This window comes from Leopardus geoffroyi, chromosome B2 (assembly GCF_018350155.1).
Source record: "Leopardus geoffroyi isolate Oge1 chromosome B2, O.geoffroyi_Oge1_pat1.0, whole genome shotgun sequence".
In the NCBI taxonomy this organism is placed as follows: Eukaryota; Metazoa; Chordata; class Mammalia; order Carnivora; family Felidae; genus Leopardus; species Leopardus geoffroyi.
In genome coordinates, this window is record NC_059332.1 from 21,033,234 (window position 1) to 21,046,470 (window position 13,237).

General features: G+C 43.4%; 2 protein-coding genes across 8 annotated transcripts in view; both read right to left on the reverse strand.

Annotated features, from left to right (window-relative positions):
* SNRNP48 (small nuclear ribonucleoprotein U11/U12 subunit 48) overlaps positions 1–4,823 on the reverse strand; it is a 32,707-nt gene extending 27,884 nt beyond the window's left edge. For 4 of the 6 annotated variants that reach the window (XM_045497462.1, XM_045497459.1, XM_045497461.1 and 1 more), the window contains exons 1-3: positions 4,335–4,819; positions 660–773; positions 348–408 (exon numbers count right to left, since the gene is read on the reverse strand). In XM_045497462.1, the coding sequence (XP_045353418.1) occupies positions 348–408; positions 660–773; positions 4,335–4,571 (412 nt within the window). In that variant the 5' untranslated portion in view covers positions 4,572–4,819. Of the gene's footprint in view, positions 1–347; positions 409–659; positions 774–4,334 lie in introns of all 6 variants that reach the window. The other 2 variants (XM_045497463.1, XM_045497458.1) reach the window with 2 other exon arrangements.
* Positions 4,824–8,965: 4,142 nt separating this feature from the next.
* LOC123608066 (desmoplakin) overlaps positions 8,966–13,237 on the reverse strand; it is a 48,919-nt gene continuing 44,647 nt past the window's right edge. For both annotated transcript variants that reach the window (XM_045497465.1, XM_045497464.1), the window contains exon 24: positions 8,966–12,900. In XM_045497465.1, coding sequence (XP_045353421.1) covers positions 9,652–12,900 — 3,249 coding nt within the window. In that variant the 3' untranslated portion in view covers positions 8,966–9,651. The remainder of the gene's footprint in view (positions 12,901–13,237) is intronic.

Consider the following 13,237-nt stretch of genomic DNA (forward strand, 5'->3'; position numbering starts at 1 on the left):
TGTCCTTCTTAATCACAAGCATACTAAAAAGTCGATTCTTTTGATAATTCAAAAATGAAATATCAATGCCTATAGTAAGATATTTTTAAATTATAATTAAATTTGGGGCGCCTGGGTGGCTCAGTCGGTTAAGCGTCCGACTTCAGCTCAGGTCACGATCTCGCTGTCCGCGAGTTTGAGCCCCGCGTCAGGCTCTGGGCTGATGGCTCAGAGCCTGGAGCCTGCTTCCGATTCTGTGTCTCCCTCTCTCTCTGCCCCTCCCCCGTTCATGCTGTGTCTCTCTCTGTCTCAAAAATAAATAAACGTTAAAAAAAATTTTTTTTAATTATAATTAAATTAATACTTACTCAAAGTAATTGAAGGTATCTTCACATTCTCATAGAAAAAATCAGAATTATACATTTTATCCTAAATGGTAAAAACAAAAAAAAAGTTAGTATTCTTGAGTAACAGATAATTGACTATTTTAAGATGTGACATGAACAAAAGATTATATCATTTAAATATTTCTTAATAAAGTTTGCGAAATTAGGCAAGTACCATTCCACCCCACAAATGACTATTATTTTGACAGAAAACCTCACACTATATCTTCCGAATACTGTAAATTTATTAATGTAGGAATTACATGACATATATACATAATAAATATAGGGTACCTCTTCTTCTTTGGTATAGCCCAGTTTCCTCAATCTACAAGATACCATGTGCTTTGCTAAAGATGATTTAGGCATGTGATGATTGGAATCATAGGGGCATATCACAACGTCATCCTATAAAAAAGAAATAGAAGCAAAAAAAAGGGGTACATAATATTTAAATAAATGATTATACCATTAAAAGTTTACTACTCGATTAAGTGGTACTATCCATTCATTTCTTCTGGAGGCCTCTTTCCCAACCCCCTGTGTGATGTATGTGCCCATTAAAAACAAAAACAAAAACCTCCCTCCTTCAATCTCTCTCTCCTTTATAGCCCCCTCTCCACTCCTTCAAAGCCCAACCCTTTGAAAGATTTGTTTACAGACAAACTACCAGTCAGGAGGTTACTAACAATCATCTTACTACTATAGCCAAAGCACATGTCAGACTCTTTAAAATATGTGAACTCTTAGAAGGTTACAATCCAACTGTTCATTTCTGTCATCCTCATACAGTCTTCATGTCCTACCTCTCTGGTTCCTTCTACTTGGTCCCCTCTAAAGACGTCTTCCTTGGGGTACCTGGGTGGCTCCAGTCGGTTAAACATCCGACTTCGGCTCAGGTCAGGATCTCATAGTTCTTGGGTTTGAGCCCCGCATTGGGCTCTGTGCTGACAGCTCAGAGCCTGGAGCCTGCTTCAGATTCTATGTCTCCCTTCCTCCCTCCCTCTCTCTCTCTCAAAAATAAATAAACATTAAAATATTATAAAAAAAAAAAAAAGATGCCTTCCTTGTTCTACCTGTACCCCTATAAATGCTGATGTTTTATATAAGTCAAACCAGTGACTTTGTGCCATTTGATATACACTTACTAGAAGATCTCATGGCTTCAATTTCTACTATATAGTAAGGACTCCCAAAATCTAAATCTTTAGACCTGGATTCTCTCCTGAGTACCTTATACTAAAAACACTAACAATCCACTATAACAAAAATAAATTCATTATATTCATGGTCTCCTGACCCCCAAACCTATTCCTCTTGGGTTTCCCAGTTTCAGTGAAAGGTCCCACTTTCTCAAGTAGAAAACCGTCTCTTCTCCCTCATCACTCACATCTAATCAATCACCTAGTCCTTTTCACTAAATAACTCTGAAATCCTACCACATAATCCATCCTCTCTGCCACTTCCCCACTTCAGAACATCATCATCTTTCTTCTGGATTACAACAGCCATTGCCTAACTGCTCTGCTTCCAGATCTGTTGTCCCTTCCACTCTCCACAATGCAGCTACTTTGAATTCCAGGTCTGCTACTTACTGATTACATGAACTTGGTTCAGGTACTTAACCTTTCTTTGCCTAAGTTTCCTCATCTAAAAAATGGGTAAAATGGGACTTCTGTCACAGATCTATTGCGAAGACTAAATTAAGTTATACATGAGTTTATACACATAAAACAATTCAAACAGAGCCTGGAACATAGCAAGTGTCAATAAATGTAAGCAATTATTATTTTATTAAATGGCAAATATGATGATATAGTATGGCTTAAAATACTTCCATAGCTCATAAAAAAAAATCCAGATTCTTTACTATGGCTGACACAAGGACCTTTAAGATCTGGACCCTTGCCACCATCATCCCCCTCTTTCTCTATAGCCTATGCTTACCTATCCTTAACCATCTTAGGTTTCCTGATCTGGTCACATCCTTTTCCCCTGCTGTTGATGCTTTCCCTGTGCTTCACCCAGCTAATTTAGCATACTTTTATCAGCTGAGAATTCACCTTATCCAGGAAACCTCCACAGTCCTACGACAGCCTCCAATAACCTGTACTACAGCTAGTCATAGACTGAGTCACATTATAATGTAGGCTGATTTCTCTGCACTCCCCGTCACCACACCCAGACAGTAAGCTCTGCGACAGGACCTGTGACTACTGTTCACTGTACTTCAGCATTAAAACACTCCTGCAAAAAAGTGAGGCTTCATTAACTATCTGGACTGCACCTATTCCAGGAATGATGACTATCACGTACCAGGATTTTTAAACCAGTCACTGTCTTGAATAGCAGACCTTGGCTCGGTAAAATTTAGATGTACACTCACAGCTAATTGTCATAATTTTGGAATTTTACAAAGAAGTTTTAGAGACGCAGCATGGCAATTAAACACACAGACTCTCGGGAGCCAGAATGCCTGGGTTCAAAATCCCAATCGCCCTTTACTAGCCGTGTGTCCTAGGCAACAAATTACCACCTCTCTGGCTTTGTTTTCTCATCTATAACATGTGGCTAATAGTACCTACCTCATAGGGTAATTAGAAGCATTAAACGAGGTAACTAACCTATATAATAAATAGCATAAGCAAAGTGCTATTTAAGTGTTATTAGAAATTTCAGTGGTAAGGAAAGGCATGGTAGGATCCACTCAATGGAATTCACAGCTTCAAACACCCCTCTAAACAAACAACAAAGATCTTTTTAGGGGCACCTGGGTGGCTCAGACAGTTAAGCATCCAACTGGTTTCCGCTCAGGTCATGATCTCACAGTTGGGTGAGTTCTAACCCCACTTAGGGCTCTGCACTGGCAGAGGGGAGCTTGCTTGGGATTCTCTTTCTCCCTCTCTGCCCCTCCCCCACTCGCGCTGTCTCTGTCTCTCTCAATTATATAAACTTTAAATTTTTTTTTTTTTCAACGTTTATTTATTTTTGGGACAGAGAGAGACAGAGCATGAACGGGGGAGGGGCAGAGAGAGAGGGAGACACAGAATCGGAAACAGGCTCCAGGCTCTGAGCCATCAGCCCAGAGCCTGACGCGGGGCTCGAACTCACGGACCGCGAGATCGTGACCTGGCTGAAGTCGGACGCTTAACCGACTGCGCCACCCAGGCGCCCCTCAATTATATAAACTTTAAAAAAAAAAATCTTTTAAAAATTTCCACCAGGACTTTAAGAAACGTGAATTGTTTGTGTGTAAACTAAATATACTCTAACTGCCTTTGGGGAGTCAGTCATGTAATTTAAACCTGGGAGAAATTATTAGAGCTCGGTAAACCCAGAAAGAGTATTAGAGATCATGAATTATCCGAGTGAAGCGCTTCCGTTCCTCCCATCCCGTGAAAAATAACCAAAAATCAGGACTGTTCACTCTCATACACGTGCCTACATTTTTAAAAGCAATTTAACGTTCAAAAGAGTTGCTAGTCACCATCTCTTAGTGACATCCTCTAATAATCCTAGAATCGGTGCTGTCCCAGGCGGAAGCGTACAACTTTAAGGCAGAGACAGCTGAACTCCCAAGCTCTCTCCCGACGCCGAATCTGGTGCAACTGCGGCATCCATGTGACAGATGACAAAGCAAACGGCCAACACATCTGCTAGCAGCACTCCGACTCCCCTATTTTCTAGGTAAACCCCAGACCTGCCACCCCTCCCCACCCACCGCATTTTCACCTCCTCAAACCCAAGCTCCGCGCTAGGAGCGCCGCACAGGTGGCGGGTGCGCGTCGTTCCGGCGGCTCCCGCGCGCCCCACCCGAGGCCCGCCGGCGACGAGGCGCACCAGGCCGGGTCCCGGGCGCCCACCACGGCGCTGCAGACGGGCGGGGGCTCCCACGCGGAGTCCTCCCACGCCAGAAAAGACCGCAGGCGGAGAGCCCCCAAAAGGACCCTGCGCGCAAGCCACCCTCACCTCTGCCGCCCCCTCCTCCCCGGGGTCCAGCCGATCCAGGCTCCAGCCCAGGGACGCCGTCACCTCCTCCAGCGTCCGGCAGCAGCTCTCCACGAACTCGCCAAGCTCCTGCTGCAGCCGCCGCCGCTCCTCCACAGGAGGCGGCTCGCCCTCCATGGCCGCAACCAGCCCGCCAGAAAGAAGCGGCAGAACAGCCGGCCCCGCGCGCGGGCCTCTGGGAGGTGTGGGCGGGGCCATGCCGCCACGTGACTGGAACCGCCTATAGGAAAAGGCCCCGGAAGGAGCAGCGCTGTCATTTAGAGAGGTGTTCCCCGGTCTCTTCCCGGTGTTGCAACTTGTGTAATTGCTCCCGGATGCGTTTGCGACGGGGCTTCTCTGAACTGCATTCCAGCCTGACCCCACAATTGTAAAAAAAAAAAAAAAAAGTTTATGTCGCTCTTTGCTCAGTTGCCTCTAAGATGCTCCGTCCTTCCGACGAAGCCAGGCCATGTTGGGATGAGGCCTTCACTTAATCCGGCGACTAATACGGGCCCCTGGCAGCTCCCACTGGACACTTGCCCGAAGCTTGGCCTCTGTCTCGGAACTCGCCTGCGTCTACTCAGCCCTCATCCTGCACGACGATGAGATGGCAGTCACGGAGGATAGGATCGATGCCCTCATTAAATGTTGAACCTTTCTGGCCAGTGTCACCATCAGGAACCTCATCTCAACGTAGGGGCTGGTGTACTTGCCCCAGCGGCTGGCGCTGCACCAGCAAAAGTGCTGCCCCGTCCACCACTGCTGCCCCTCTAAGAAGAAGAAAGTGGGAGCAAATAAAAGAATCAGAGGAGTCTGATGATGGCATGCATGAGCTTTGGGTCTTTTTGACTAAACCTCTTTCAACGTGTTCAATAAAAAACTGAACTTTTTTTTTAATGGTTTATAACTACAGAAAGTTTAAAGAGTAGTACAAGGAGAATTTGCAAAGCCGTCCTCCAGCTGGTTAACATTTGCCCACGTTTGCTTTCTCTCGCTCTCTCCACACACACACAACCTCACATACTTATTTTGCAGAATTATTTAAGGGTCAGGTGCAGCTGTTTCAACCCCCAAATAGGTCTGTATGCATCTCCTAAGAATAAGGATATTGTCCTGCATAACCACCATACATGATTAAACCTCAGATAAATAATAATTTCGTAAAACCATCTAATGTTCAGTTTATATTCAAATTTCCCCAATTGTCTCCAAAATTCCTTTCACAGCCATTTGATTAGTTTTTTCAACCCATGAACTGTAATCGGCTCTTGTCTCTTTTAACCTGGAATGTCTCCCCACCCTCCTTTTTAAAAATTTTTTAACATATATTTATTTTTGAGAGAGTGAGAGGAGGGGAGAGGGGGAGAATCCAAAGCAGGCTCCAGGCTCTAAGCTGTCAGCACAGAGCCTGAGGTGGGGCTTGAAATCACAAACCACGACGTCGTGACCTGAGCCAAAGTCAGATGCTTAACTGACTGAGCCACACAGGCACACCCCACACCCTCCTTTTTAAACTAAGTCATTGAATTATGTCAGGAGCCTCAGCCAGTTATCTCATAGAATGTTCCTCTTTCTGGATTTATCAGGTTTTTCCCCCTATGATTAGATTTTTTTAATAATTTTTGCAAGGAGATGTGTATGCCTCTTTATTACATCTCATAGAGGACACCCATCTTAAATTCTTCTATTAGTAATGCTAAATTTGATCACTTGGTAAAGGTAGAGAGCTGTATCACTCCGCTGTAGGACATTTTCCTCTGTGGGATGATACTTTGAAGCCATATGAGTCTTCTTCCCCAACAAACTGATACAATACTTCAGTGAATCTGTCATTATATTAGGAGTTATAAATGATGATTCTCTAGTATTGTCATGGCTTCTGTATTTGTTAGCCGGCATTCTTAGCACACTTTCTTTTTGTTCACTATGAAATCAAGGGATTTTTAAAATTTTTAAATTTTTTTTTTTTATTTTTGAGAGAGAGCACGAGCAAGGGAGGGGTAGACAGAGAAGGAGACACAGAATCCCAAGCAGACTCCAGGCTCTGAGCTGTCAGCATGGAAACCAATACAGGGCTCCAACCATGAGATCACGACCTGAGCCCAACCAACTGAGCTACCCAGGCGCCCTGAATCAAGGGAATTTTAAAATCATTATTGATTTGAGGTTTCTTAATTCATTATTACATACTCTGTTACCATCACAATTCTTAACTGATTCTCAAATTGTCCCAACTTTGACCAGTGGAAGGTTGGTTTGATTCCTTTTCCTTGCTTTGATTAACCCAAGCTTACTTTGTACATTTCCTATCCAAGACCTGGAATCAACCCTTTTAATTTCCCCAAATGGTTTTAACTCCCAGAACCTAATCCCTCTTATATTATTTTATACTATTTTCAAGCTTAATGTCAAATCTTTGCTTCCCTTTGCACTTACTTCTATCAGATGGAGAAACTGTGGACAGAATAGCTATTTCAGATAGTACAATTCTCTCACCAAAAAAAAAAAAAAAAAAAAGTTTTGAGTATAAATAAGCAGTACCCAAAAATACGGAAATAGGCCAAGAGCTGCAAGCAGATATGAAGGGATGAATTCCAGTTTATTCATACTTTGTCCACAGCATACCTACCTTTATCAGCATTTATATGTTTAGCTCAACTAGCCTAGAAAACGTGAGACTATTTTTGAATGTGAAATGATGACTGTCATTGAAAAGTTGTATATATACTCCCCTTTTCTGTGGAGGCTCACTATAAATGAGCCAAATCAAAACTTATCCAAGGCCAAGCAAGTCCTGTCTCTAGGACACAGCCTATCTCGTCTCAGAGCTTAATAACAACTTTCACCAACAGCTTAGAGGTATACTCTTTCAACCCTAAGATCTGCTTTACATGGATACTTATTCATCTGTTTAATCACCATTTTTTCTAGAGAGATCTCCTGTTCCATTCTAGATTAGGCCTCTATGATAGGCTGAATTGTGTGTTGTCCTCACCACCACCATCACCCCCATTCATATCCTGGAGCCCTAACCTCCAATGTGACTTATTTGGAGTTATGGACTGTAAGAAGGTAATGAAGGTTAAATGAAGTCATAAAGAAGAGACTCTAATGTGATAAAACTCAAGTCCTTCTAAGACAAGCAAGACACAACAGGGCTTCCCCCGCCCCACTCCTTACTGCCTACCATTCAGAAAGAGAGCTCCCACCAGAAACCAATCTAAGGACACCTTGATCTTGGACTTCTAGCCTCTAGAACTGAGAAAATTAATTTAAGTCACATAGTCTATGGCATTTTGTTATGGCAGCCCAAGCTGACTGATACAGTCTCCTAGCTCTAGCATGAAGATCCTTCTTCATTTCACCCAACACAGCATTTACCACTTATTTTTCTCTTCCTTTTATATTACAATGTGTTAATACCAGGGGATCCATGGCTTTGGGCACAATGTGTAGCACACAGAAGTCAATTATTAGTGAATGAAATTAATTTCAGGGCGCCTGGGTGGCTCAGTCGGTTAAGCACCCAACTTCAGCTCAGGTCATGATCTTGCAGTTTGTGGGTTCATGCCCTGCATTGGACTCTGTGCTGACAGCTCAGAGCCTAGAGCCTGCTTTGGATTCTGTGTCTCCCCCTTTCTCTGCCCCTCCCCTACTCATGTTCTGTCTCTGTCTCTCAATAATAAATAAATATTTTTAAAAAATTAAAAAAAAATTAATTTCAAGTCTTCCAGATTGGGAGGGGAGCAAGGAGAAGGAGGTGAGACAAGGAAGGAAGGAATGCTGTTTTCATCCGAAGTATCAAAAGCCCCAATAATTTAAGTATTATCTTAAATATGATATTTTTTGCTCTTCACAATTAACATTTCATTTGTTTTCCTATTTTCTAGTCTGTACTGTACTGATTATATTAATACATATTGCTGATATATGAAAGTTCTTCCACTGATTGCTTTATAGGTGTCTTCTGTCCCCATCCAGACTGCAAATGTCTTGAAGTCGTATGTACTGAATATCAATGTATTGAATCCTCATAGTATCTAACCTAATACTAGACATAATAGGTATTCAGTAAGGTCATATTGATTTAATAACAAGTGTTTGAATTTCAAAAGCTTCTTTTGATACAAAGAATAGGTTTTATCTCATTGTCCTTCAACAGAGAGCCAAAAACCCTTCAGGACTCATTTTTATAGATTCAAGGACAATTCATACGTCTGAGGGGACAAAATGAAACACCATATATTTTGAGAATACCCAAAATAGAATCTTAGGCACTTCATTTTTTTTCTAATGGTATTATGGTGACTTTTGCCCATGCTACTTAGAATTCACTGTCCAGGATAAACAAGAACTGGGTATTGACATGTGGCCTGGCCTCTTTACATGGGCTTCTTTCCAAGAGCTCTGCCTGGTACATAACAGGCACTTGAGAATGTTGAAAAAAACTACAAAATACCAACTTCTAACAAGAATTCAGAACTAAGATAGTTTTTTTTTTTAATGGTCATCCTTAATAGGCACTTAGTAAACAGAAGATTTTAGACATATTAACAGAAAGATGCTGATAAATGCCTCGTATGTATAAACATATAAAATCAAAACACAGAAACTTCAAAAGTCTAAAAGTTTATTGCCAGAATCGCAAACTTCATAAAGACACCTTTTTAAAGTACATAGTAAATGACAAGCAAAATAAACAGAAAAGTTTGACCAAAGAAAAGCAAAGATTGCTGCTATCACGCACATATAGTCAAATTAATGCCGAACCAAACAGGTGCATTGAAGAGTATATAGGTTACACAATCCACAATCTAAACCTAAAGGAGACTCATTCCAAAATGTTTGGGTTTGGGGTGGAGTATTCTGGGGAGAATGGGATGGGTAATTTTCTCCTAATACAGAAAATGGAAATATTTAGATGAAAAACAGAATGATGTCTAGAATATCAATGATCAACTTAATTTCATCTCCAAGAACAGAAATCTGTATTATAGGCCAAAAGAAGTACAAGAACCGATCAAAAAAACTAAACACAGAAGGAACGAACTCTAGATTCAATTTGTGCTATCCTTACAACTGATTACCATTTCAGACACACTACATCCAGTGTATTAGATATGTTAGATGAGCTGAGAAGATAAAAAGCCAGAACAGTATTTGATTTCAACCAAGGTTATATCTTCTTAATCATTGAAACTCTATCACTATACTGCAAGCACTAGGTTTTCTTTTGTTAGTATTTGGTAAAGTGAAAATTCACATAAGTGAAGCCAAGGAAGTAGCAACTAACTGACTACTAGTGCCCAATAGAGCTACTGCTAAAGGAGTAGGAGTAAGAGTAGGAAGAATTCCCTGTTGCATCAAAGCTTCCTCTCCGGGACCCACTTCGGGAACCAGAGCGAGAGCCGGAGCGGGAACCAGAGCGGGAGCCAGAGCGGGAGCCCGATCGGGAGCCTGGGGCAGAAGACATGTTGTAAGGGCTAGGCAAGCCCTTGGAAGAAACAGAGGCGGCCTCCAGAAGGCGTAGGCCAGTGATATCTTCCACCATGGAGCGATTCATGGCATCCTTATAGGATATTTTTAATTTGGTTTTGGGGCAGGTCAGGATTTTGGCATAGCTGCTGGTGTCTTGCAGCCTCTGAGCTGCTCGGCCGTCGATGAATCCTTTCCTGATGGCTTCTTCCGTGCTTATCCTCCCATGCACTTCTGGGTCAACAAGGCCTCCGGTGAGGTATTGGAACTCTAGAAAGCGCTGACCTGCCTCATAGGGGAGCCATTTTTCTTTTACCGCCTCTGCTGCTGACATCTTCTTCTTTCCCTTCACACCTTCAAAGCCAATGAAGGCTTTCTGAGCGGGCTTCAGCCTGGTGGCCATATCTTGGTCAATCAGGCCCTGGGAGACTGCATCCTGAAGTGAGAGCTTCTGACCACTGGTTGGGTGGATGATGCCACCTGTGCAAGCCTGAGCTTCCAGAAGCCTCTGACCAGTGATGCTATCAACAATGCCCCGCTCTATTCCCTCTGTAATGGAGATCTTCTCTAGGTTTTCTGTGTCAAAGATAGCTGCAATGGGGCTTGATTCTTCCAGGGGGTCAGACAGAGAGCTGCTCCTGATGGTTATGTTCCTGACACTGGATATGGTAGAAATCTTACTTACTGACTCATGTCGGCTGTTGCTGAAAACATCGTCACTGATGCCACCACCTATGCCACTGCTGTTGCCCACGCCATTTTTCAAGGAGATCATATCAGCAAACTGAGTGAGGCTGAGGCTGCCAGATCGGTACTGATCAAAGAACTTCCTGTCAATGAGGCCCTTGTCAATAGCCTCTTGAATATCATACTGACTGCCTGTCTTCCTGTCTACCAGGACCACCCTGGTGGAGCCGTCAGATCCAGTGATGGTTATTTCTTCCCACTCGCACTCCTGCTCACACAGTTCTCTGAAGGTTTCATAATCTATAAGGCCCTTCTTGTAGGCCTCCTGAACAGACATCTCCTTGTTGGTCTCTGGGTCAACGATGACCACTCTGCGCTTCCTGAGGGTATTCTTTTGTGATGTCTGCACCTCTTTCTTCTTTTCTTTCAGGGGCAGAAGACAGAGCCCTGTTTCTTCATCCTTGATGCATCTTTCTTTTAGCTGAAGATAGGTAAGATTTTCTTCTGTGTTGGGGTCAAAGAATCCTTTTGTATCGTCACTTGGATCAGAGAGAATCTCACTGAGCTCCTCATTAAAGTAGCCCCTCTTGTACGCCATGTCAACTGGCAGGCGATGGCTCTCCTTCGGGTCGATGATCCCCCCAGTTGCAATCTGTGCTTCCAATAAACGAATGCCATGGCCCTTTTCAATGAGTTCCTTGTTCATGGCTTGGAACAAAGAGATGATGTTTCCCGTTTCAGGATCATTATATCCGGTGACAGCTCGTTCTGCAGACAGGAGCTTCTCTTTGAACTCAATACCCACCAGGCCTCTTTTGTAGGCTTCTTCCACCGGTAGCCTCAAGTTGCTAACAGGATCCACTATAAAGCCAGTAGCTGCTTGGGCTTCCAGCAACTCCAGGGCAGTACCAGGTCGGACCAAGCCAATTTTCATGGCCTCATAAATGCCAAGCTTCTGTTTCGTGGTCTCATTGTATATGCCCGCTATGCAACTTGAACCCTGAAGGAAGTCTTTAATTCTCTCGCCAACCTCATCATAAGAAATCTGACCTGATTCCAGTTCATTTACAGTGGATGGTCTCAATATACCAGAATCCACCAGCTCAGAGACGGTCACCTGTTGTCTGATTCCTTGGAAGGACATACTTCTCTTCTGCACTGACAACAGGAGCAGACCAGTGTGTGGTTCTATTCTGCACCGTTCTCTCAGCTGCATGTAACTGACCTTCTTTTTGGTGACTGGATCCACAAAGTTCTTCTGACTATCTCGGGGATCATTCAAGGACCGATACAAATCCCTGTCAATCAGCCCACGGGCCAAGGCTACGTCTTTCGGCAAAAAGACGCTATTCACAGGGTCCACCACGCCCCCTGAAGCAATCTGGGCTTCCAGCAGGCGCATTCCGGTTTCTCTATCAATCAGATTTTTCTTGATGGCTTCTGAAACAGATACGGTCTTGCCTGAAAACGGATCATCGAAACCAGTGATAGCTTTCTCTGCTGTGTATATCTGTTGACGGTCATCGAAGTCAATGAGGTCCCGAGCGATTGCATTGTCAACGGTCAGCTTCTCATTCCTATGGGGATCAATTATACCGCCTGTAGCTGCCTGGGCTTCCAGGAGCATGACTGTGGATTCCGGGGTGATTAATTTCTTTCTTTTAGCCTCTACCAGAGAGTACTTTTCCTTAGGGGAAACGGATGCTCCAGCGATAGCCCCTGCACCCCGAAGGAAAGGCTGGATTTCAGAAGCAACTTCTTCCACGGACTTTTTCCCCTTCAGCAGTTTGTCCAAGGTTGTTTTGTCAATTAGCTGGCACTCATAGAGCTGCATGGCCGTTACCTTCTTCCTCAGTCCATCGAACACCAGCTTTGAGGAGTCAACCGTCCACTCATATTCTGTCTGGGTCTCCCGATGGGACCCATAGGGGCGCTGCTTGAGTTTGTCGATTTCCCTCTGAAGTCGGGAGCGCTCTGTTTCCAGCTGTGACTGCGTCTCCCTGGTGGAGTCCTCCAACTTGCGCCTGTACCGCTCCTCAATCCTCTTGATCTCTGCCTGGAGTCTTTCGATCTCACTCCTAAGGCTGTTCTTCTCTCTCTCACTCTTTTCTCTTTCCGACTCGATCTTCCTAATCGTCTCTTCCTTGCGGGAGTACTGGGTTTTCCACTGATTGAGGTCATTCTGAATTTGCTGTTTCTCACACTCGAGGCGTTGTTTCACCCTGCTTTCCGCATCCAGCGTTGCTTTCGCGCGAGTGAGCTCATCCTCCAGCCTCTGCAGCCTGCTCTTGTCTTGCTCCAGAACTTTGATTTTCACTAGAAGGCTCTCTCTTTCCTGCACCACCTGAGTGCACTGGTTCTTTGATTCCTGAATCCGATTAGATGCCTAGAATTTAAAAAGAAAGAAATGGGAAGAAATAACGTTTTGATCGTATCATAGGGTTATAATTCCTCTTTTCCTACACTTAAAAAATAAAACTTAGTTTGAACTTCCTCTATTTTCCCTGGATATACTGCTATTTTGTTATCTTATAAATTATGAAAAAAAAAATTCTGTAGAGGTATGCTGCCACTTTGATAAATGGCATCATACTTACTTTTTTTTTAGAAGGAACTAGGAGAAGTTATAGACCTGTTTTACTCTTAACAGAAATAATGGTTTGAAAAAATATGGGGAATTTTGTCCCAGGTTATCACACCTGCTATACCTACATCTCCCCTCT